Source organism: Bos indicus, chromosome 22 (assembly GCF_029378745.1).
Source record: "Bos indicus isolate NIAB-ARS_2022 breed Sahiwal x Tharparkar chromosome 22, NIAB-ARS_B.indTharparkar_mat_pri_1.0, whole genome shotgun sequence".
Classification (NCBI taxonomy): Eukaryota; Metazoa; Chordata; class Mammalia; order Artiodactyla; family Bovidae; genus Bos; species Bos indicus.
In genome coordinates this window covers 48,942,127-48,967,258 of record NC_091781.1, presented here as the reverse complement: position 1 = coordinate 48,967,258, position 25,132 = coordinate 48,942,127, and the positions used below count along the sequence as shown (strand labels likewise).

The 25,132-nt window shown below is 43.1% G+C and overlaps 1 protein-coding gene across 16 annotated transcripts in view; it reads left to right on the top strand.

Annotated features, from left to right (window-relative positions):
* The window catches only part of IQCF3 (IQ motif containing F3), an 84,952-nt gene that overhangs the window by 56,702 nt on the left and 3,118 nt on the right, over positions 1–25,132 (top strand). For 4 of the 16 annotated variants that reach the window (XM_070776601.1, XM_070776602.1, XM_070776604.1 and 1 more), the window contains exons 5-8: positions 5,248–5,355; positions 8,447–8,918; positions 16,181–16,240; positions 17,180–17,653. In XM_070776601.1, coding sequence (XP_070632702.1) covers positions 5,248–5,355; positions 8,447–8,914 — 576 coding nt within the window. In that variant the 3' untranslated portion in view covers positions 8,915–8,918; positions 16,181–16,240; positions 17,180–17,653. Of the gene's footprint in view, positions 1–4,718; positions 5,112–5,247; positions 5,356–7,987; positions 8,099–8,446; positions 8,919–13,174; positions 16,016–16,180; positions 16,241–17,179; positions 17,712–22,042; positions 22,145–23,218; positions 24,339–25,132 lie in introns of those variants that run through there. The other 12 variants (XR_011563030.1, XR_011563028.1, XR_011563032.1 and 9 more) reach the window with 12 other exon arrangements.

The following is a 25,132-nucleotide window of genomic DNA, read 5'->3' as shown; positions in this document are numbered from 1 at the left end:
TCCATGAGAAAATGGATTAAAATATTTGAGCACAGGTTCAGACCTTCTTCTCCCACAGCAAATTTCTGGGAATAACGGAAAAGGTATACCTTTTTTTTAAGGCATACCTTTTTAAAAAAACCTCTAATAGTACCTTGGGAATTCCCTGGTAGCTCAATCGGTAAAGAATCTGCCTACAGTTCAGGAGACCTGGGTTCAATCCCTGGTTTGGGAAGATTCCCTAGAGAAAGATATGGCAACCCACTCCAGTATTCTTGCCTGGAAAATCCCATGTCCAGAGGAGCCTGGTGGGCTACAGTCCATGGGGTGGCAAGAGTTTGACATGACTTAGCAAGTAAACCAATAGTAAAAATAGAGATCTTCAGTGGACAGAAATTATATGGATACTTTAAAGAACAGAGGCAAATATGAAAAGAGTTAAAGAAAATGAACCAAAGGTCTAAAAAAGATTTCATATATAAGTGGAGAATGGCCATCCAGTTCCTGCAAGGTAGGAGGCAGCTTGTGCAGGGGGCAGCAGAGGCTGTGCGTTATCATAGGAACCAGTTGGAATATATCTGTAATAGGAACAGCCAACTTTCCTGCTGCGACATGCAGTTGGCAAGATAGGACCTGTTTTCAGGGAGGAACTGACTGGCCTGGGAAGAAGAGGCAGGGCCTGGTACCATGTAACATTCTTGTACAAGAAGACTCCTTCCCAGGAGTCTTCCCACTTACATCTCACCCAAACAGTTCATCCCACATCTCCCAAGTAATCTGTGGAATCAGGGACTAAGCACTCATCAGTAAGTTAAAGGAAATCTCAAAGATGAACACCCAACCAGGAATCATCAAGCTTTAGGGGAGACCAACAGCATGAAAAAACCTCCCTAAGCCCAACAAGCAGAAATACAGTAACTAAAGGGAAGATTTAAGACAGTTTAAAGGAATTAAATTAATGTATCAGTTCAGTTCAGTTCAGTCGCTCAGTCATGTCCAACTCTTTGCAACCCGATGAATCACAGCACGCCAGGCCTCCCTGTCCATCACCAACTCTCGGAGTTATACATTAGTATAAAAAAATATATAATTACACTTTTTTGCCACACCACATGGAATATGGGATCTTAAGTTCCCCAACCAGGGACTGAACCCGAGCCCCCTGCTGCAGTGGAAGCACAGAGTCTTAACCATTAGACCACCAGGAAAGTTCAGTGTTCATATTTTTGACAGGAGAAGACCACTTAGCCTTAGAAAAGGAATAACACATTATTTGAAAGAGCCACTTAGGGATCTTGGAGAGGAACAACATAGCTATCAAAATTACAACCTGAGAGATGGGTTGTAGCCAAGAGAGCAGAATCAGAAGACCTTGAATTCACCTCCTACTACAGGCACACCAGAATTACAAGTAGTTACAGAGAAACCATCTATGATAATGACTGAAGAGTAATAGAAAATATTTTCCACAACTAAAGACATAAAAGGGAAACCACAACAAAATGGGCAGGGGGCCAGAAATGCAATATAGTCAGGACACACATTTGGGAAGGTGACCCACAAATGGAAGGAATAAGCACAACTGCAGAAGTCCTCCCCGAGGATTGAGGGGTCTGAGACTCTGCAGCCCAGGGATCCTGCACTGGGAAGATGAGCCTCCAGAACATCTGGCTTTGAAAACCAGAGGGGCTTATTTTGAGAAGAGCCAGAGGGCTATAGGAAACAAACTTGACTCTGACAGGGTGAATGCAAAATCTCAAAAGAGTCCAAGTCCAGGTACAGAAGCAGTAGCTTGAAAAGAGCTTGGGTCAGACCCACTTGCTCATCTTGGAAACCCTCCTGGAGGGGCAGAGTGCAGCTGGGGATCTTCCTGTGGATAGAGGTTATGACAGCAGCCATTTTGGGAAGCTCTTTCAACTATGATAATAACCTGCAATGGTAAGCACCATTTTGGAATCCTTTCTCTAGCCTGTTAACACCAGGGACCCAGCCTCCTCAGACCATTTAGATAGCCACAGTTAGAATTTCAACAAAGAAAAAATATAAAGAGGAACCAAACGGAGCTAATGAGTAAATGGCTAAATGAAAAAATACACTAGAGGTTGTCCAAATATGCAAAAAGAATTTTAAAAATGAGGATACTTTAAGATACCTCCAGGGGCTTCCCTGGTGGCTCATTGGTAAAGAATCTGCTTGCCATTGCAGGAGACATGGGTCTGATCCCTGGTGGAACATCCCACATGCTGCACAGCAGCTAAGCCCATGTGCTACAACTGTTGAGCCTGTGCTCTAAATCCAGGAGGCCACAACTACTGAGCCTCATGCCCTCGAGCCTATGCTCTACAACAAGAGAAGCCACCACACTGAGAAGCCCTTGCACTGCAACTAGAGAGCAGTCCCCACTCTCCACAACCAGAGAAAAGCTCCCCCCGCCACAACCAAAGCAACAAAAACCCAGCACAGCCAAAATTAAATAAATGATTTTTTTAAATGAATGAAGACAGCCTAAGAGACTTCAGAGAAAACATTAAACACACCAACATTTGCATTACAGGGGTCTTAGAAGGAGAAAAGAGAGAGAGAGAAAGGACCTGAGAAAATATTTGAAGAGATAATAGCTGAAAACTTCCCTAACGTGGGAATTAAAAGACAATGGAAAAAGTTTTTGAAGGAGCAAGGGACAAAACAACAAATAACATGGAAAGGAACTTCTGTACAGTTATCTGCTGACTTCTCAGCAGAAACTCTGCAAGCCAGAAAAGAGTGGCATAATATATTTAGAGTAATGAAAGGGAAGAGCCTACAACCAAGATTACTCTACCAAGCAAGGCTCCATTCAGATTTGACAGAGAAATCAAAAGCTTTATAGACAAGGAAAAGCTAAGAGAATTCAGTACTACCAAACAAGCTTTTCAACAAATGCTAAAGGAACTCCTAGGCAAGAAAGAGACCAGCAATTTAAAACAACCTTGTACATATATCTATTACTATATCAAAACCTCAAAAACCTCTACTGTACTCTTGGAGGACTGTTTATATGCAGGAGTGTCCCTACATAGCTTGTTTGAATTTAATTTTTTTTTTTTTTTTCCGCAGAGGGCTAGTTTTGGTTTGGATGCTTATTGTCTCTCCTCAGTGTGTGCTGGCCATTATCCCCTGTGGTAGGAGTGGTCAGCCACCTCTGCCAAGGGACCTGAGACCAGGAGCCAACCACTGCCCTTCCTTCCTGGAAGCATGCATGTGGGCTATGTACCTGCACACCCCCTGTCAGCACTGATGGTCTGTGTGAGTTTCTCTCTGCTTTGCTCTCTGCAAACCTGTTGCCACCCTCTCCCCTGGGGCTCCAAAGCTGCTCTGTCATGGCTGATCCCCCTGCTAGTGAGGGGGACTTACCAGTGTTTGAAAATCTTTCTGCTTTCACAACCCCCTCCCAAGGGTACAGATCCTGTCTAGATTCCTTTCTCTTTTCTTCTTTTTTCTTTTGTCCAGTGCAGTTATGTTGATATTTTCTTGCCCTTTTGGGGGTCTGAGGTCTTCTGTCAGTGTTTAGTAGATGTTCTATAAGAGTTGTTCCACATGTATATGTATTTTTGATGTATCTGTGGGGAGAAGGCGAACTCCACATCCTACTCTTCCACCATCTTGATCTTTCCCCTTAAGCACTTCTTAATAGATGATTTGGGTAAGTTTTCACAATTCTGTATTCCCCAGTAAGCACCACCGAGAATAAGACAGAGCACATTTGTGTGTGTGTGTGTGTGTGTGTGTGTGTTGTTTGCAAGCAGTACATCTTATAACTCTAGGTATAATCTTTATCTGGAATCATTTCACTTATAGTTTAAGTTTGGTTATTTTAAAATTTTGAGTAAATGAATCATTCTGTAAATAGTTTGTCTGGCTTCTTTCATTTAGCATGTTTTTGAGATTCACCTATGTTATTGTGTGCTTCAGTGAGTTGTTCACTTTTAACACTGTGTATTTCATTATATAAATATACTAAAGTTGCTTTCTCTAGTCAGTTTTGGTAAACATTTCAGTTGTTTCCAATTTTGACCTACTTGAATAAACGTGCTATGAACATTCTTGCACAAATCTTTTGTAGAAAACATGTTTTCATTTTGCTTGTGTAAATACTTGGGAGTGGAATTTCTGAGTTATAGAGTGGAGATATGTTTAAATATATTAGAAACTGCCAAACCATTTTCCATAGTACTTATACTGTTTTATACATAACCACCAACAGTATATAAGAGATTCAACTACTGTACATTCTCATCAATATTTGATTGTCACTGTCTTTCACTTTCGGACACAACTGAGTGACTTCACTTTCACTTTTCACTTTCACGCATTGGAGAAGGCAGTGGCAACCCACTCCAGTGTTCTTGCCTGGAGAATCCCAGGGACGGGGGAGCCTGGTGGGCTGCCGTCCATTGGGTCGCACAGAGTCGGACACGACTGAGGCAACTTAGCAGCAGCAGCAGTCTTTCACTTTAGCCATTCTCTAGAGTGTCTAAAAAATATCTCATTGTGGTTCTAAATTTATTTCCATCATGGATAATGATACTGGGCATCATTTCATGTGCTTCTTAGTCATAGTACATCCCCTTTTGTAAAACACTTAAGATTTTGCTCCAAACTCATTCTTTCTGCATATTATTTGCTTCCATTGTTTGATTGAACTGAAATCCATGCAATTGAATTCCCTGTTGATGAATATTTAAATTGTCTCAAATGTATGTTTTTATCAACGGGCATGAAATGATGAACTTTGTATAGCTTTGTGAGCCAGTGGGCCAATATTTTCAGTATTCTGCCATTTTGGCCATTTATAGCATTAAGAATGGACAGAACTTACATGTTTTCACAAAAAAGGGCTCAATGGTTGGGAACCATTTTGATGCCTGAGTCATAGGTGCCCTTATGACATCATTCCTGGTTTCCCTTCTTCCTGCCTGAGATGTGGCTGGAAGAGTACAGACCTGACAGCAATGGAACCATCTAACTCCTAACTATGGGAAATTTAAGGGATTGCAGACCTGAGAGATTTGAACCATCTATTTCCAAGTCATGGGCATTCAATTTTGTGTAAGAGAGAGAGCCAGTCTACCCAAATTTGCAGGCAGGGAAAGGTGGATTTCACAGTTGTTAAGGATACAAGTCCTCTTGCCTCTGGGCAAGGCAAGAGGTGGAGCATGTGGTAGACTCAGAACCGAATTTACAGAGAGCAACCTACTCTTATCTTTCCCCTCTAAACTCTGATTACAGAAGGATGGCCACGTTTGTCAAATTGTAGTAGAAGACGTTGATGAAACCACATTACTACGTGAAGCGAAGAAGAAAAAGAAAAAAAAACCTGAAACACCTCTACCACAGGTAGGCCAATAGAGGTTCTCAAAGTTGAAGGGGACCCAAACCTGCAATGTATCTAACTAAAGTCACCCAGAGGTGACAGTTGTCTTTCTCTGTGGCCCATAGCATGGGATGATCAGGGAATTTGTCACCCTTGTAGCTCAGCTGGTAAAGAATCTGCCTGTGATCTGGGAAACCTGGATTTGATCCCCGGGTTGGGAAGATCCCCTAGAGAAGGGAAAGGCTACCCATTCCAGTATTCTGGCCTGGAGAATTCCATGGATTGAATAGTCCATGGGGTCGCAAAGAGTCGGACATGACTGAGCAACTTTCACTTTCATTCTCACTTTCATTCTCACTTTCATTCTCACTTTCATTCTCACGTCCATATATGACTACTGGAAAAAGCATAGCTTTGACTAGAAGGACCTTTGTCTGCAAAGTAATGTCTGCTTTTTAATATGCTGTCTAGATCGGTCATAGCTTTTCTTTGGAGCAAGCATCTTCTAATTTCATCGCTGCAGTCACCATCTGCAGTGATTTTGGAGCCCAAGAAAATTAAGTCTGTCTCTGTTTCCACTATTTCCCCATCTATTTGCCATGAAGTGATGGCACTAGATGCCATAGTTTTCTGAAGATTGAGTTTTAAGTCAGCTTTTTCACTCTCCTCTTCCACTTTCATCAAGAGGCTCTTCAGTTCCTCTTTGCTTTCTGTCATAAGGGTGGTGTCATCTGCATATCTGAGGTTATTGATATTTTCCTGGCAATCTTGATTCCAGCTTATGCTTTATCCAGCCCAGCATTTCGCATGATGTACTCTGCATGGAAGTTAAATAGCAGGGTGACAATATACAGCCTTCGTGTACTCATTTCCCAATTTGGAACCAGTCTGTTGTTTGTGTCTGGTTCTAGCGGTTGCTTCTTGACCTGCATAAAAATTTCTCAGGAGGCAAGCAAGGTGGTCTGGTATTCCCATCTCTTTAAGAATGTTCCACAGTTTGTTATGATCCACACAGTCAAAGGCTTTGGCATAGTCAATAAAGCAAAAGTAGTTGTTTTTCTGGGATTCTCTTGCTTTTTCTATGATCAAACAGATGTTGGCAATTTGATCTCTGGTTCCTCTGCCTTTTCTAAATCCAGCTTGAACATCTGGAAGTTCTTGGTTCACATACTGTTGAAACCTGGCTTGGAGAATTTTGAGCATTACTTTACTAGCGTGTGAGATGAGTGCAATTGTGGGGTAGTTGAACATTCTTTGGCATTGCCCTTCTTTGGGATTAGAATGAAAACTGACCATTTCCAGTCCTGTGGCCACTGCTGAGTTTTCCAAATTTGCTGGCATATTGAGTGCAGCACTTTCATAGCATCATCTTTTAGGACTTGAAATAGCTCAGCTGGTATTCCATCACCTCCACTAGCTTTGTTCCTAGTGATGCTTCCTAAGGCCCACCTGACTTTGGATTCCAGCATGTCTGGCTCTAGGTGAGTGATCATACCATCGTGGTTATCTGGGTCAAGAAGATCTTTTTTGTATAGTTCTTCTGTGTATTCTTGCCACCTCTTAATATTTTCTGCTTCTGTTAGGTCCCTACCATTTCTGTCCTTTATTGAACCCATCTTTGCATGAAATGTTCCCTTGGTATCTCTAATTTTCTTGAAGAGCTCTCTAGTGTTTCACATTCTGTTGTTTTCCTCTATCTCTTTGCATTGATCCCTGAGGAAGGTTTTCTTATCTCTCCGTGCTATTCTTTGGAACTCTGAATTCATATGAATATCTCTTTCCTTTTCTCCTTTGCCTTTCACTTCTCAGTCTGATTTCTGTATTGACCATCTGGTGATATTCATGTGTAGAGTCTTCTCATGTGCTGTTGGAAGAGGGTGTTTGCTATGACCAGTGCTTTTTCTTGACAAAATTCTGTTAACCTTTGCCCTGCTTCATTTTGTGCCCCAAAGTCAAACTTGCCTTTTACTCCAGGTATCTCTTGACTTCCTACTTTTGCATTCCAGTCCCCTATGATGAAAAGGATATATTTTTGGGGTGTTAGTTCTAGAAGGTCTTGTAGGTCATCATAGAACCGTTCAACTTCAGCTTCATCGGCATTAGTGGTTGAGGCATAGACTTGGATTACTGTGATATTGAATGGTTTGCCTTGGAAATGAACAGAGATCATTCTGTCATTTTTGAGATTGCACCCAAGTACTGCATTTTGGACTCTTTTGTTGACTGTGAAGGGCTACTTCATTTCTTCTAAGGGATTCTTGCCCACAATAGATAATAATGGTCATCTGAATTAAATTCGCACATTCCAGTCCATTTTAGTTCACTGATTCCTATAATGTTGATGTTCACCCTTGCCATCTCCTGTTTGACCACTTCCAATTTTCCTTGATTCATGGACCTAACATTCCAGGTTCCTATGCAATATTGTTCTTTACAGCATCAGACTTTACTTCCATCACCAGTCACATCCACAGCTGGGTGTTAGAAACCCAAGTCTAGAATTGTGTGGGAGTGCATGTGTGTTTACATGAGTGCATATATATGAGTTAACTGAAGTTCAAGATGTGAGAACCAAAAGAAGTGAAAGTGAGAAATAAATGAGCAGGGCTCCAAACTGTGTGGGACAGGCAAGTGTCTAATCCTGTGATTTGACAGAGAAGCCAGCAGGTTGTGCATTGGAGGTGGTGTCAGGCATGAAAGGAGAGCAGAGGATGCCCGTTCTCCAGCGTGTGGGTGCAGTCTGAAGCGAAGTGATATGCTTCCCAGGTAGGTGTCAGGCCCAGGTGCAACAGAATCCATTGACCCATAGATCGTGGTGTTCTTGTTCTAGACTGGCCACACAAGCCCAAGGAACCAGGTGACAGCTAGGGCAGGTGTGCCCCCAAGCAACATATGAGGACTGTGAGACTCCATGTTCAGCTGTGATGTGTCTGTTAAACCAAGAGTGGTGGAGACAGGGTACCTGTCTGGTCTTCTGGCTCCAGCCAGTGGCCTGCTCAGGAACTGCTGGGGAATTGACCATTGTTGATGAAGTATCAAGACCCCTTCCTAGCTCATGCCAGAGCTGAGGTGGGTTGGGAACATTTTCTGAGTGTCCTTTCTTTTTCCTTGTAGCCTCCGCCCCAGGTGAAAAAGCCAAAACCACCCAAAAAGGTGGTTATAAGCAATGAGCTGCAAGCAATAAAAATCCAGGCCTGGTGGCGGGGCACCCTGGTGCGCAGGACACTACTGCATGCGGCTCTCAGAGCATGGATTATTCAGTACTGGTGGAAACAGAAGCTGGTAGAGCTCCTGGAGAAGAAACGACGGGCTATGCTGCAGTATTATGCTCAGAAAAAATGGGCAGTGGTCAGGCTACAGTCCTGGGTTCGCATGTGGCGCGTCCGGGTTCGTTACCGCCGTTTGCTCCATGCTGTCCGCATCATCCAAGTCTACTGGCGCTGGCATAATTGCCATACCCGTGGCATTTTTAGGGGCAGCTATGAACTCACAGCAAGCCAGCTAGGACTTGAGCTTGAGATCTTTCTGGGATCACACATCTGTCGGATTACGGACTGCATCCCCTTCCCAATAAAGAATTGATCAGGTCGGCTCCAACACTGTGTCACAAGGTCTCTGTCAGACAAGCTTCAGGAGGTCCTGTCTCAGTGAAGGGTCAAAGTAAATGATGGCAGATATTGGGTATCTCACAGGTCAGCTCTGAGGTTATCTGGGGTCCCATATGAAGGAGGATTCTAAGAGCCGGGAACTGGATAGATGGGGTCTATGATTAATTAGCAGTGGCTGCCATGAGTAGGAGAGATGGGGTTGCAGGGCTGCCAAGTCAGCCAACTCCATGGAAACTCCTTCATAGTGTGGTCTATAGTTTTCTGTTTTCATTTGTCAATGGTTTCCTCTGCTGTGCAAAAGCTTGTAGATGATTAGGTTTATTTTTGCTTTTACTTCTGTTGCCTTAGGAGACTGACTGAAGAAAACATTGATATGATTTATGTTGGAGAATATTTTGCCTATGTTCCATTCTAGGAGTTTTATGGTGTCTTGTCTTATATTTAAGTCTTTAAGCCATTTGTAGGTTTTTTTGTGTGTGTAGTGAGAGGGTGTATTCTAACTTTATTAATTTACATAGGGCTGTACAACTTCCCAACAGCACTTGCTGAAGAGACTGTCTTTTCCCCATTATGTATTCTCACCTCCTTTGTTGAAGACTAATTGACCATAGGTGATTAATTGATCATGGGCTATCTGTTTGGTTCTCTTGATCCATGAGTCTGTTTTTGTGTCAATACCATGTTGTTTGGATTACTGTCACTTCGTAGTATTATCTGAGGTCTGGCAGTGTTATGCTTCCTGCTTTGTTCTTTTTCCTCAGGATTTCTTTGACAATTCTCAGTCTTTTATGGTTCCATATACATTTGAGGATTATATATTCCAGTTCTGTGAAAAATTATGTGGATAAGTGAAATCTGGGCTTCCCTGGTGGCTCAGTTCCGTAAAGAATCCATTAAATCTGTGGTTTGCTTTGGGTAGCATGGCCATTTTAACAGTGTTATTTCTGTCAATCCAAGAGCATTTCCATTCAATTTAGACCAATTCCCAAAGTCCCCTCAACCCACCTGGGGACAACAGAAGCCCACACAGCCTGGCCTTGGCCATCTCACTCTCTCAGTACCTTCCCTGGTGGCTCTGTTAATATCAAATAAACCCAGCACCCTCCCATCTCAGTGCTTTGCCCTTGTTGCCTCATCTAGAATTTGAATGGTCTGAGTGAGAATCTAATCATGGATTGGTCACCTGAGAGCCAGATGTGGAATTTTATCCTTTGCCTCGTTCAACTGGTCAGCAGAACAAAGCCATAGGCAATCATCATCCATTCCTGAAACAACTGCATGAGGAATAGATGAACTGGTCAAGTCCTTCTCTTGCCCTCTACTCCACTTAGGCAAAGCATGTGTATGTCAGCCTTCACTCAAGAATAACTCTGAGCTCTACCTCCTGAAGAAAGTGGGCAGTCTTACCATGAAGAGATCCTATTATGTATGCTGGATCTACAGGAAATAGGGCAATGTTTTCCAAACTTTACCAATGGTCCCAATGACATGGAGGGTCTCATTAAAGCAGATTGTTGGGCCCAACCCATCATTTCTGATTCATTATATCATGTTCCCAAGAATGAGTGTTTGTAACAGGTTTCCAGGTGATGCTGTGACTACTGTTTTAGGAAACTCCATTATCCATATCACTGGGGTAGAGTTTAACTATGTGGTGGCTGTAGATGAAAGCAGAACTAAAGTAACAGTGGTTTAAACAAAAAGAGGTTTCAGTTTACAAACAGGGGTTCCAAGCCTGGTACAGTACCCACAGGGTAAGAAATCTTTTCCCCTTACAATCTGTTACTGTGCTATATATGGCCTCTCATCCCCAGGTCACTTCATGATCCAAAATGGCAGCTTCAAGATCAATAATTAGATCTGCAATCTAGCCAGTAAAGATGAACGAGAAGGAGAAAGGCATGCTACTTCTCTTTAAGGGCATATCCTTGAATTTACATATGCTGCTTTTGTGCACAGCTCAGAAGGATATAAAAGAAGATCTAAATAAATAGGAAAAATAAGTCATTGATAAAATGACTTAGAGTTGTAAAGTTGTCAATTATCTCTAAGTTAATCTGTAAATTAACCTCAGTTCCAGTAAAAATCTCATTAGAAGTTTTGGGGAAATTACCAAACTGAGGGAAAAGTATCATTTTGAAGAATAAGTAAATATCCACAGAAAAAGAGACTGGGAAAATGATCAGTCACATAAAATACATTATAAACTTGTAATAATAACATACTGTGAAGTTGAGGCACCAGCTGTTAAGAGTCTAAGGTGAGGATTAAACATTTATTCAAGGATTTGTAGAATCTCCCCTTCATGCCATTCCCCTCCTTCATGGGTATCATTGGGTGATAGCCCCTCTTCTGCCCTAGCAGGAGAGAGTTTTATTTTCTGGATAATTTAAAGCAAAGAACATCCGGACTCAAGGATTTCACGCATTGCTGAAGGCAGAGGTGAAGTGCCGTACTAACGTGGAGGGATTGATTGGAAGTGTGTGGGCTGAATAGTGAAGCCTCAAGCCGTCTGTGCCAACTCAGCTACCGAACGGCCTGTGGTCAACTTTCATTTCCTACTCTCTGACTCAAAGTTTGGGATTCTTCTCTGGGGAATCAGTCCATTATTGTTGCTTGAATAGCAAACTGCCACAAGCCTCAGCTGCATGCAACAGTAAACCTAGGCTGCATTCCACTGGGATGGTTTGATTGGGGAAGCTCTGCTCCACATTTCTCATTCTTCTCCTCATACCAGCAAGCTACCTAGGCACTTTCTTGTCTTGGCAATGGCAAAAATGTGAAATGGCAAATATTAATGGACAAAACCTTTCAAAGCCAAAGTCAAACTTTCATGTCATGCTGCCTTTATTCTACTGGCCAAAGCAAGTCACATAGCCAGACCCAACACACAGGAGGACAGATTCCATTCCCTTATGCAAAGAAACTTCAAAGTCCCATAGCAAAAGATGTGAATATAAGGCCTCTAATGCAATCTACCATGGGCTCCAAAGAATAAAACAAATGATTACTGATGTTTGAAATGAAACCCAACTCTGCCTTATTAGCCCTTACTGAATGGCATCCTAAGCCCCACCAGGGACACTGAGTAGCATTCTCCTGTTATACATAAATAGGCAACTTAACATAAATCATTGATATTTTCATAAGGCTGCTCACATGAAAGACTAAGACAAAAACACAAACAGGAAAAAGAGCTTAAAAGAAATAGAGCCAGTACTGGGAACAGAAGAAAAAGGTTAAAAAAAAAAAACTCAAGCTAACAACTATAGTTTTCTAGACTGATAAGAGATGATAAATCAGTGAAATAAGAGTGATGTGTCAGCCTTCAGAATGCGAGAAAATAATAGCAAATAAAGCGACTGACAAAGAATTAATCTCCAAAATATACAAGCAGCTCATGCAGCTCAATACCATAAAAATAAACGACCCAATCAAAAAATGGGCCAAAGAACTAAACAGACATTTCTCCAAAGAAGACATACAGATGACTAACAAACACGTGGAAAGATGCTCACCACTCATTATCAGAGAAATGAAAATCAGAACCACAATGAGGTACCATCTCACACCGGTCAGAATGGCTTCCATCAAAAAGTCTACAAACAATAAATGCTGGAGAGGGTGTGGAGTAAAGGAAACCTTATTACACTGTTGGTGGGAATGCAAACTAGTATAGCCACTATGGAGAACAGTGTGGAAATTCCTTAAAAAACTGGAAATAGAACTGCCATATGACCCAGCAATCCCACCCCTGGGCATAACACCAAGGGAAACCATAATTGAAAGAGACACATGTACCCCAGTGTTCACTGCAGCACTGTTTACAATAGCTAGGACATGGAAACAAGCTAGATGTCCATTGGCAGACGAATCGGTAAGGAAGTTGTGGTACATATACACAATGAAATATTACTCAGCTATAAAAAAGAATGCATTTGAGTCAGTTCTAATGAGGTGGATGAAACTGGAGCCTGTTACACAGAGTGAAGCAAGCCAGAGAGAGAAACACCAATACAGTATATTAATGCATATATATGGAATTTAGAAAGATGGGAACAACAATCCTATATGCAAGACAGCAAAAGAGACACAAATGTAAAGAACAGACTTTTGGACCATGTAGGAGAAAGTAAGAATGGGACGATATGAGAGAAAAGCATTGAAACATGTATATTATCGTATGTAAAACAGATGACCAGTGCAAGTTTGATCCATGAAGCAGAGCACAAAGCTGGTGCTCTGGGACAACCCTGAGGGGTGGGGTGGAGAGGGAGATGGCAGGGGGTTCAGGATGGTGGGACACATGTATACCCATGGCTGATTCATGTTGATGTATGGCAAAAAACCACCACAATATTGCAAAGTAATTAGCCTCCAATTAAAATTAATTAATTTTTAAAAAAGAATGGTGTGCCATTAAAAGAATATTCATAGAACAGGAAAGAGCATCTGAAAGTTGACTCTTAAAAAAATGGAAAAAGTCTTCTCAAAAGTAACACAGGAAAGACAGAGTTGGAAGATAATGTAGAAAATATTGAAAAATTAGAGGATTGATTCAATTAAAATTAATTAATTTTAAAAAAAGAATGATGTGCCATTAAAAGAATATTCAGAGAACAAAAAAGACTGCCTGAAAGTTGACTCTTAAAAAAATGGAAAAAGTCTTCTCAAAAGTAACACAGGAAAGACAGAGTTGGAAGATAATGTAGAAAATATTGAAAAATTAGAGGATTGATTCAATTAAAATTAATTAATTTTAAAAAAAGAATGGTGTGCCATTAAAAGAATATTCAGAGAACAAAAAAGACTGCCTGAAAGTTGACTCTTAAAAAAATGGAAAAAGTCTTCTCAAAAGTAACACGAAAGACAGAGTTGGAAGATAATGTAGAAAATATTGAAAAATTAGAGGATTGCTCTATGATCTGACTAATAAGATTTGTGTAAGTATTAAAAGCTAATGGCCAGTGACAAGGCCCTGGCCTGTCGGCTTCGTAGAAGGTGAATTTCCATGAAGAAATTTCCACGGAAAGTATCGAAACAAGTAAAATGTTTATTAGAAGGAAAAAGTACAAATGAATTGAATCACACAGGCGGGCTCAGAAAGAGTCCTATCCTCATGGTAGTTTGAATCACTTATATGGGGTATGTCTTACAGGTTTCTTCTAGCCAGTCATCTTGCCCTTGCCTGGCTCTGAGTCTGTATTTGGTTTAACTCAGGGTCCTCCCATGTATGTGCGTGCATCTCTTAGCCAAGATGGATTCTAGTGAAGAGGCCAAGGATAGGTTTACATCATCTACTATGGGGTGGTGCCTCCTCCCTTTCTGGCCCCCAAGAAGCCTTTCTGCTCATGTGTAGTCAGAAAGATCTCTTTGACCTCGAGAATGAGAAATATGTGGTCTCTCTATCTTTTGTCTAGGCAGGGCTCAGCTCCTCTCTTGCTCCTGCTATTATCTTCATCTTGGGAGTATCTGTCCACAGGGGACAAACTTCAGCTGCTCAGCCTGGAGCCCACCTATCTCCTGCCTCAAGTTCACACAGCCAGAAAGAATCTATATCAAGACTAGAACCCAGATACTTACCCTTGAGTCACACTGTGTCTCACAGACTGTCTCATACAAGTCTCTAGTCAGAGAAATGCAAAGTAAAACAGCTAGGCAACACCACTTTGCATCTTTCAGTTTAAGAAAAATTAGAGATTGACAGAAGTTAGATCAGATCTGCCGCAGTGGAGAGCAGTTTGTCAGGATTTTGTGGTGTGGAGGAGCCACCTATTCTATTACTCAGCAAGCCACCCTGTGTGTTACCCTGGAGAATGCCTCCCACAGCTGCCGAGCGTTAGGAAGATGCTCCTTGCAGCATTGTCTGTTGTAGAGAATCCTTGGAGGTCACTTAGAAATTAATTCAGAGGATAAAAACAGATTATTCTGGGTCATGAGTACATATAGAGTCACTGTTATCAAATTATATATATATATATATAAACATTTTCATAATAGAGTTTTTATGAAGCTGTGTGGGAAGAGAAAGGGAATCAAGAGTGTACTTCATGGTATGGCTGTCAGTAGCACTCTCTTGTCATGATAATGTAAACACTAAGTCATGATCAGACCTAAGTTGCAAATAACCTCATAGGGAAAATGAGGGGAGGAAAATGTGAGGTTGTTTGGAATGGGGCAGAAAAACTAAATCCTGTTCTTTGATGGAAAGTTGATGGATAATGCTTTGAAATGAAGAGGCCATGTCAGCCTGTTAACTGAGATCTGGAGAGAGAGAGTGTGAACATGGCTGGGAAGTGACTGTGGAGACAGTTGGAAGACTGATGGCTTTTGAAGCAAGCCTGAATACCTAATTAACCTTAAATGACCACTGCCACTACAGGAGGAGTCTGAGATATTACCTGTCTCCTAGGTAATGATCATTTGGGAAATTCCTCCTGCCCAGTATATTTCAGACAGGATGAAAGGGCTTCTTTTGTTATAAGGAATGTAACATTGGCCTGCTAAGTGCAGCTCAACAGCTATAGAAGGACAGCAGCTGGAGAAATTGACTGAGCAGAAATTGACTGAGGTGCATCCATCCCAAACCTTCCTTGGCCCCTTCTGCTTACCATCCATACCCACACTCTTCCCCATTAGAGGAGGGACTTTCTCACCTGCTGAAGAAGGGCACCATTGCAGAGAAAATGGGAGGGTGTGGAGAGCAGCCTGAGCCTATGCACCTTCCTCTGCATTATGGGAGCTGCTCTGCTCAGTAGCTGAGGATAGGATGATCTTGTGGGTGGACCAAACCGGAGATCATTCTTGGGACAAGACACACTCTCAGGGGATGTGGTTCTACCAAAGACCCTGGTGCATCCCTAGTAGGAGGGAAATGCAGGTGTTTCCACTTTATCCAACAAGTTTGAGCCTGGAGAAGGCAACATGGTCCTTGGGTCATAGTTGCCCTTGTGACATCATGGCTGTCTCCTCATCTACCATCCTTCCTGCCTCTGCCAAGACCAATGGAGCAGCGACCAGAGAGGGATATGAACACCTGAACCACTGCCCCAAAACCATGGGCAGTAAATGCTCTGTAAGACTTAGACACTCCCTTCCCCAAGGGTGGGGAGTTCCCCATGGCTGAGGGAAGCTTTGGATGACTTCAAGGACCCTGGAAAAGAACAGGGAGCTGGGGCTTTGGGAACTTTGCACAGAGACTGGTCCTCACTCATGTTTTCTCCCTACGTTCTGATTGCAGAAGCCTGAACCAGAACCAGAACCAGATAATGACGATCTAGAGAAAGAGAGGAAAAGGAAGGTAGGTGGGGCCCAGGAGCATGTGGGAACCTCAGACCATTGGCCTTCTGACCCCAGGGTCCCTGGAAGTAAAGGCTTCATCTCTAGTCTCACAGGAATCAGCTCAGTGGTGCCTTCCTGTCCTGGTATATTCCCTCCATATTCTGGGTGAGGCAGGGAGACAGTAGAGACGCAAGGAGTCAGGATACTAACAGGCCACATGGAAAGTGAGACACAGCACAGTGAAAACTGGAGAGCTGGAGAAAGGGCATCCTGGGCCTAGAAGGATATGAGAGTGACTGAGAGATAGTGAAAGTGTTAGTTGTTCAGCCATGTTCAACTCTTTGCAAACCTATGGACTGTAGCCCTCCAGTCTCCTCTGTCTACGGGATTCTCCAGGTAAGAATACTAGAGTGGGTTGCCATTCCATTCTCCAGGGGATCTTCCCGACACAGGGATCCAAGCCAGTCTCCCGCATTTCAGGCAGATTCTTTGCCATCTGAGCCCCCAGGAAAGAGTAGTGGAAGTCAAAAGAAATGAAGTGGAGGAAGCTACGAGGGGGCTGTGACAGAGGTAGCATCACAGGCTGGAATCTGATGGGCTAAGATGCAAGCTACAAACTCAGAGTTTAATCCTGATGAGGACCCTTTGGTTCCTCACATCTATGTCTGGTCTTCTGGATCAGAAAGTGTTTCCACTGATTCCATGAACCTGTGAAGACCACAGGGAAAGCATATCCTCATTTTATACAGACAAAGACATTGACTCAGAGGGTAAGCAGATGTGTTTGTGGGCATTGACAAGACAGAGGTAGAGCCAGAACCCCACCCAGCCAGCCCTGAGAACCACCAGGGAAAAGGCTTATTGTTCAGAGAGACAATCAGAGGTCCTTTGTGGCAGACACCACAGCTGTGGTTGATGGTGACAAATTCACTGGGAGTCTTCTGCTTTTCTTGGTTAGTTGCTTCTTGCAAAACAACGCCAGATAGCAAGGATGAAGGCGGCTAGGAAGATCCAGGCCTGGTGGCGTGGAACCCTGGTGCGTAGGACCCTGCTGGCAGCCGCCCTCAGGGCCTGGATGATTCAGTGCTGGTGGAGAACAGTCCTGTGGAGGAAGTTGTATATGCGACGGAAGAACTTACTGAAGATGTATGTAATGGAGGAGCAGGCGGCAGTCAAGCTCCAGTCCTGGGTTCGCATGTGGCAGTGCCATCAACATTACTGCCAAGTGTGCAACGCTGTATGCATACTACAAGCTCCAAAGAGCTGCTTCACCTTTCAGACCAGTGATGTTTCACAGGCACTATACGGAGGTGCTTTCAACCAGCCAGAGTTCCATATTGAAATCCTATCAATCTAAGAGAATACTATAGGGTGGAGAACTGGCTCCACCACCCCAATAAATGTCTGACCAGGTTTTGTGTGTTTCAGTGACTCTCTCAGGGTGGGGACCCCAAAGATCCAGGCCCTGCCCTCTTCTACTCAGGGAATACTTCAGTATAGGTATCTCTCCCTCCTACCCCCACTCCCGCCCCTCAGTGCCTGTGGCCCCTGTTTGGACCCACAGTAGCCATGTGCCACTCTATCCAAATCAGAAACTGCTGCCTGAGGGTGACCTCATATATGCAGAGCCAGGTGTCCCATTCCACATCTCCATCATCAGTCTTGTCTCCTAAACTCGCAATTGGGAGGCACTGGGCTTTGTATTTCTGAAGACTCTGGGTACCTCCTCGTATGAGAGTGAAAACATGCTACACACTCTCAGCCTGCCACTAGGACCCAGCGAGGATTACACCCATTGGTTTTGTGTTTGGCAAGCCCCAGACAGAAGTCAGCCACTTGGCTGGCTCTCCTGGGAACAGAGCAGCCCAGAGAAACCACAGGAGGCTGGCCTGAGTGATGACTGGACACAATGTTTTACAAGCTTAATGCTAATTTAGATTCTATTTTCTTTTTTAAAATTACTTTATTTGGCTGTGTTGGGTCTTAGTTGCAGCACATTATGGGGTCTTTGTTGTATCTGGATGCTATTTTCTTTGGGAAATAGCAGATACCATGATCTTAAGGAACCTCAGAACTGCCTCTACCCTCCCCCATGATTGCAAGCTTCTCAAGGGTGCTAAACACAAATAAGGCTCCCACTGATATCAAACACTTCCACTCTATGGATGACACCATTCTTAGTGACTTCAACATTGACTGGATGATACCCCCATGCTTCTTGCCTCTCACCTCCTGTGATTTTGACTTCCACCCTAACTTAGTCATTCACTCCTGTGATTGTACTAAAGACCATTGTTTCTGAGGCTATCTATGGGGAAGGACTATTTTTTTAAACATTCAGTCCATCATAGGCCAATTATTTTGTAAAACAATCAAATTTTGATGAATATAAATGGAAAAGCATATAGAATACAAAGCTTGTTTTTAATTATTAGAACATACATAAAATTACTATTTCAAATTGCTTTCAGTTCAGTTCAGTTCAGTTGTGTCTGACTCTTTGCGACCCCATGAACCGCAGCACACCAGGCCTCTCTGTCCATCACCAACTCCCAGAATCCACCCAAACCCATGTCCGTTGAGTCGGTGATGCCATCCAACCATCTCATCATTTGTTGTCCCCTTCTCCTCCTGCCCTCAATCTTTCCAGGCATCAGGGTCTTTTCCAATGAGTCAGCTCTTCGCATCAGGTGGCCAAAGTATTGGAGTTTCAGTTTCAACATCAGTCCTACCAATGAACACCCAGGACTGATCTCCTTTAGGATGGACTGGTTGGATCTCCTTGTAGTCCAAGGGACTCTCAACAGTCTTCTCCAACACCACAGTTCAAAAGCATCAATTCTTCGGTGCTCAGTTTTATTTATAGTCCAACTCTCACATCCATACAGGACCACTGGAAAAACCATAGCCTTGACTAGACGGACCTTTGTTGACAAAGTAATGTCTCTGCTTTTCAATATGCTGTCTAGGTTGGTCATAACTTTCCTTCCAAGGAGTAAGCGTCTTTTAATTTCATGGCTGCAGTCACCATCTGCAGTGATTTTGGAGCCCCCAAAAGTAAAGTCTGACACTGTTTCCACTGTTTCCCCATCTATTTCCCATGAAGTGATGGGACCAGATGCCATGATCTTAGTTTTCTGAATGTTGAGCTTTAAGCCGACTTATTCACTCTCCTCTTTCACTTTTATCAAGAGGCTCTTTAGTTCTTCACTTTCTGCCCTAAGAGTGGTATCATCTGCATATCTGAGGTTATTGATATTTCTCCCAGCAATTTTAATTCCAGCTTGTGCTTCCTCCAGCCCAGCATTTTTCATGGTGTACTCTGCATATAAGTTAAATAAGCAGGGTGACAATACACAGCCTTGATGTACTCCTTTTCCTATTTGGAACCAGTCTGTTCCATGTCCAGTTCTAACTGTTGCTTCCTGACCTTCATATAGGTTTCTCAAGAGGCAGGTCCGGTGGTCTAGCCTTCCCATCTCTCTCAGAATTTTCCAGTTTGTTGTGATCCACACAGTTGAAGGCTTTAGCATAGTCAGTGAAGCAGAAGTAGGTGTTCTTTTAGAATTCTCTTGGCTTTTTTGATGATCCAACAGAGGTTGGCAATTTGATCTCTGGTTCCTCTGCCTTTTCTAAATCCAGCTTGTACACCTGGAAGTTCACGGTTCATGTACTATTGAAGCTTAGCTTGGAGGATTTTGAGCATGACCTTTAGCATCTGAAATGAGTGCAGTTGTGAGGTAGTTTGAACATTCTTTGGCATTGCCCTTCTTTGGGACTGGAATGAAAACTGGACCTTTTCCAGTCCTATGGCCACTGATGAGTTTTCCAAATTTGCTGGCATATTGAGTGCAGCACTTTCACAGCATCATCTTTGAGGATTTGAAATAGCTCATCTGGAATTCCATCACCTCCACTAGCTTTGACCCTGCACAGCATGGCTCATAGTTTTATTGAGTAGAAAAGGCTGTGATCCATGTGATCAGTTTGGTTAGTCTTCTGTGATTATGGTTTTCATTCTGTCTGCCCTCTGATGGATCATACTTGATTTACAATGTAATAGTTTCTGCTGTACAGTGAGGTGAATCATTTATACATATACATATGTCCACTCTTTTTAGATTCTTTTCACATATAGGTCATTATATAATATTGAACAGAGTACTCTGTGCTATACAATAGGTTCATCTGTTTTATATATACTAATGTGTATACGTCAATCCTGATCTTCTAATTTATCCCTCCCCCCATTACCCTTTGGTAACCACGTTTGTTTTCTACATCTGTGACTATTTTGGTTTTGTAATAGGTTATAATCTTGCTTCCTGACCTGAAGATTTTACATTATTTCCTGTCTCTTCAGGTCAGGTTCTCCCTCTTTTCTTCTTAGCCTCAAACGATGATATTACCACACACTTAATGGAGGAAACAGCAGCAGACGGGAACCCATCTTGCTATTGTCTCATCCTTCTATCTCAGCATCATTTGCACCACACTTTTTGCCTTCCTTGAGTTGAAATGAACTGTCTTTGCCCTATCTGAGGCTACCCCTCCACTTTGCTCTTCTTGTACTGTTTTTCTTTATCTTTTGTTCACTGTCACCTCTTACCTTTGCAATGATGTCATCCTGTAATTTCATTTCTCTGAATCAGTTTCCACCTTATCACCAAGTCATTCCCATCAGCCTACAAACTATCCCCCATAATTAAAAAGTCCATGCTTGACTATCTCATATTCCAGGTTTTACATCTCCTCAAAGCAAAATATGTTGTCACTGCCTCCCCTTCTTCTGTTCCCATACTCTCCTAAACTCACTCCAATTGGGCTTCCCTTACCCCCAACTCCATAGAAACAATACGCATCAAAAGTACTCAATGAGAGAGACTGTTGGCAAAAATGATGAAAATTAGGGACTTCCCTGGTGGTCCAGTTGCTAAGAATCTGCACTTCCACTGCAGGGGGGCACAAGTTCAATCCCTGGTTAGGGAACTAAGATCCCACATACCACACGGTGCTGCCAAAAAAAAAGAATACCTCCCTTGACCATTCACTCAGTCTGCTTGATTCAGTGGAATCCTCTCTGAATATTCACTTTTACTTTCCTCCATTCATTCCCTTCCACATCAGTCCATCATGAAATGCTGTTGGCTCCATCTCTGCAATACAACAGTATCTGCAATATAAGAGATGAATGAAGATTCGAAAAACTAGATCTCTCACACATTGCTCATGGAAATATAAAATGGAGTAACTGCTATGGAAAATAGTTTGGTATTCTCTCAGAAAGTTAATTATGGAATTATGAATAACCCAGCACCTAGATATATACCCAAGAGAACTGAAAACATATGTTCAAACAAAAGGTTCAAAATTTTGTAGTTAGATAATAGCTAAAAACTTGGAAACAACCAGAATGGGCGAATGACTAAATAAATCATAGTACAGTCATACAATGGTATACTACACAGCCATAGAAATGAACAAGTGCTACATACAACTTGTATCGACCTCAAAGAAAAGTACAGACCTGACATTGGTAGAACCATCTACCTTCCAACTATGGGGAAATCTAAGGGATCGCAGACCTGAGGGATTTGAACCAATATTCCCAAGTCATGGGCATTCTATGTTGTTTAAGAGAGAGAGTCAAGTCTACCCAAAGTTGCAGGCAGGGGAAGGTGAATTTCCACAGTTGTTAAGGATTCAAGTCCTATATCTGGGGTCTCTGGGCAAGGCAGGAGGTGGAGCCTGTGGTGGACTCAGCATAGAGTTTGCAAAGAACAACCTACCCTTATCTTTCCCCTTTTAACTCTGAATACAGGAAAATGTTGATAAAACTGCATTGATGAGCATGAAAGTAGAAAAGAAAAAGAGAGAAAAACCTCCACCCTCCAAACCAAAAACTTCACCCTCTAAACCAAAAGTAAGTCAACAGAGCCTCTCAAAGTTGAGGGGGACCCCAACATGCAGTGAGTCTAAAGTCACCCAGGAGTGACTGTTGTCTTCTCTGTGGCCCATAGCATGGGATGAGCAGGGAATTTGTCACCCAAAAGCAAATTTGTGAGTGAAAGATAGTGTTAAGGATTATTGTTCAGGAACAACAGTCATAAGCCGAGAGTGTCCCAGTCCAACCAAGATGAGTGGTTGTCCTGTCCAGAGTTGGAATGAATAAAAATTGACTCATCCTCGGTTGTCCTTTTGTCCTAGTTCCTTCTAGGTCTGAAAAGGTGGGTGACTGAGACATGGAGACATGGATTACAGGGAGAAGAAACCCTGCAAAGTGGGAACCCCAGGCTATGCAAAGTTGGGGAGTGGGGTTGTGAGGGCTGTGTTTGCAGGATACATAGTGAACTATAGTGAAACCCAAGTCTGGAATTGTGTGGGAGTGTGTTTGTGTTTACATGAGTGCATATATATGTGTTAACTGAAGTTCAAGATGTGAGAACCAAAAGAAGTGAAAGTGAGGAATAAATGAGCAGGGCTCCAAACTGTGTGGGACAGACAAACATCTAATCCTGTGATTTGACAGAGAAGCCAGCAAGTTGTGCACTGGAGCTGGTGTCAGGCATGAAAGGAGAGCAAAGGATGCCCCTTTTTCAGCCTGTGGATGAGATCTGAAGGGAAGTGATATGCTTCCCAGGTAGGTTTCAGGCCCAGCTGCAACAGAATAACCCTTTGACTCATAGACCGTGGTGTTCTTGTTCTAGACTGGCCAAACAAGCCCAAGGAACCAAGTGACAGCTAGGGCAGGTGTGCCCCCAAGCAACATATGAGGACTGTGAGACTCCAAGTTCAGCTGTGATATGCCTGTTAATCAAGAGTGGCAGAGATGGGGAACTTGTCTGGTCTTCTGGCTCCAGCCAGTGGCCTGCCCAGTGCTCAGGAACTACTGAGGAACTGACCATTGCTAACGAAGTATCAGGGCCCCTTCCTGGCTAATGCCAGAGCTGAGGTGGGTGGGGAACATTTTCTGAGTGTCCCTTCTTTTTCCTTGCAGGCCCTCCCTGAAAAGGAAGGTGAAGAACAGAAAACTATAAAGATTCAGGCCTGGTGGCGGGGCACAACTGCATGCAGCACTCAGAGCATGTATCATTCAGTACTGGTGGAGACAGAGGCTGGAAGGGCTATTGGAGAAGAAGCGATCGTCTGTGCTGGAGAATTATACTTGGGAAAAATGGGCAGTGGTCAAGCTACAGTCCTGGGTTCGCATGTGGCACACCCGTCTTTGTTACTGCCATTTGCTCCAAGCTGCCCGAATCATCCAAGTCTGCTGGTGCTGGCATAATTGCCAGGCCCATGGCTTTTTCCAGGGCCGTTATGACCTCAAAGCAAGCCAGCTAAGACTTGAGCTTGACATCTTTCTGGGGTCACACATCTGTCGGATTACGGACTGCATCCCCTCCCCAAAAAAGAACTGATCAGGTCGGCTCCAACACTCTGTCACAAGGTTTCTGTCAGACAAGCTTCAGTTCAGTTCAGTTCAGTTGCTCAGTCTTCGTGACCCCATGGACTGCAGCACGCCAGGCCTCCTTGTCTATCACCAACTCCTGGAGTTTACTCAAATTCATGTCCATTGAGTCAGTGATGCCATCCAACCATCTCATCCTCTGTCGTCCCCTTCTCCTCCTGCCTTCAATCTTTCCCAGCATCAGGGTCTTTTCCAATGAGTCAGCTCTTTGCATCAGGTGGCCAAAGTATTGCAGTTTCAGCTTCAGCATCAATCCTTCCAATGAATATTCAGGACTGATTTCCTTTAGGATGGATTGGTTGGATCTCCTTGTAGTCCAAGGGACGCTGAAGAGTCTTTTCCAACACCACAGTTCAAAAGCATCAATTCTTTGGCACTCAGCTTTCTTTATAGTCCAACTCACATCCATACATGACTACTGGAAAAACCATAGCTTTGACTAGATGGACCTTTGTTGGTAAAGTAATGTCTCTGCTTTTTAATATGCTGTCTCAGTCCAGTTCAGTTCAGTCGCTCAGTCGTGTCCGACTTTCTGTAACTCCATGAATTGCAGGACACCAGGCCTCCCTGTCCATCACCAACTCCTGGAGTTCACTCAGACTCATGTCCATCGAGTCAGTGATGCCATCCAGCCATCTCATCCTCTGATGTCCCCTTCTCCTCCTGCCCCCAATCCCTCCCAGCATCAGAGTCTTTTCCAATGAGTCAACTCTTTGCATGTGGTGGCCAAAGTACTGGAATTTCAGCTTCAGCATCATTCCCTCCAAAGAAATCCCAGGGCTGATCTCCTTCAGAATGGACTGGCTGGATCTCCTTGCAGTCCAAGGGACTCTCAAGAGTCTTCTCCAACACCACAGTTCAAAAGCATCAATTCTTCAGTGCTCAGCTTTCTTCACAGTCCAACTCTCACATCCATACATGACCACTGGAAAAACCATAGCCTTGACTAGATGGACTTTTGTTGGCAAAGTAATGTCTCTGCTTTGCAATATGCTGTCTAGGTTGGTCATAACTTTCCTTCCAAGGAGTAAGCGTCTTTTAATTTCATGGCTGTAATCACCATCTGCAGTGACTTTGGAGCCCCAAAAAATAAAGTCTGACACTGTTTCCACTGTTTCCCCATCTATTTCCCATGAAGTGATGGGACCAGATGCCATGATCTTAGTTTTCTGAATGTTGAGCTTTAAGCCAACTTATTCACTCTCCACTTTCACTTTCATCAAGAGGCTTTTTAGTTCCTCTTCACTTTCTGCCATAAGGGTGGTGTCATCTGCATATCTGAGGTTATTGATATTTCTCCCGGCAATCTTGATTCCAGCTTTTGCTTCTTCCAGTCCAGCGTTTCTCATGATGTGCTCTGCGTATAAGTTAAATAAGCAGGGTGACAATATACAGCCTTGACGTACTCCTTTTCCTATTTGGAACCAGTCTGTTGTTCCATGT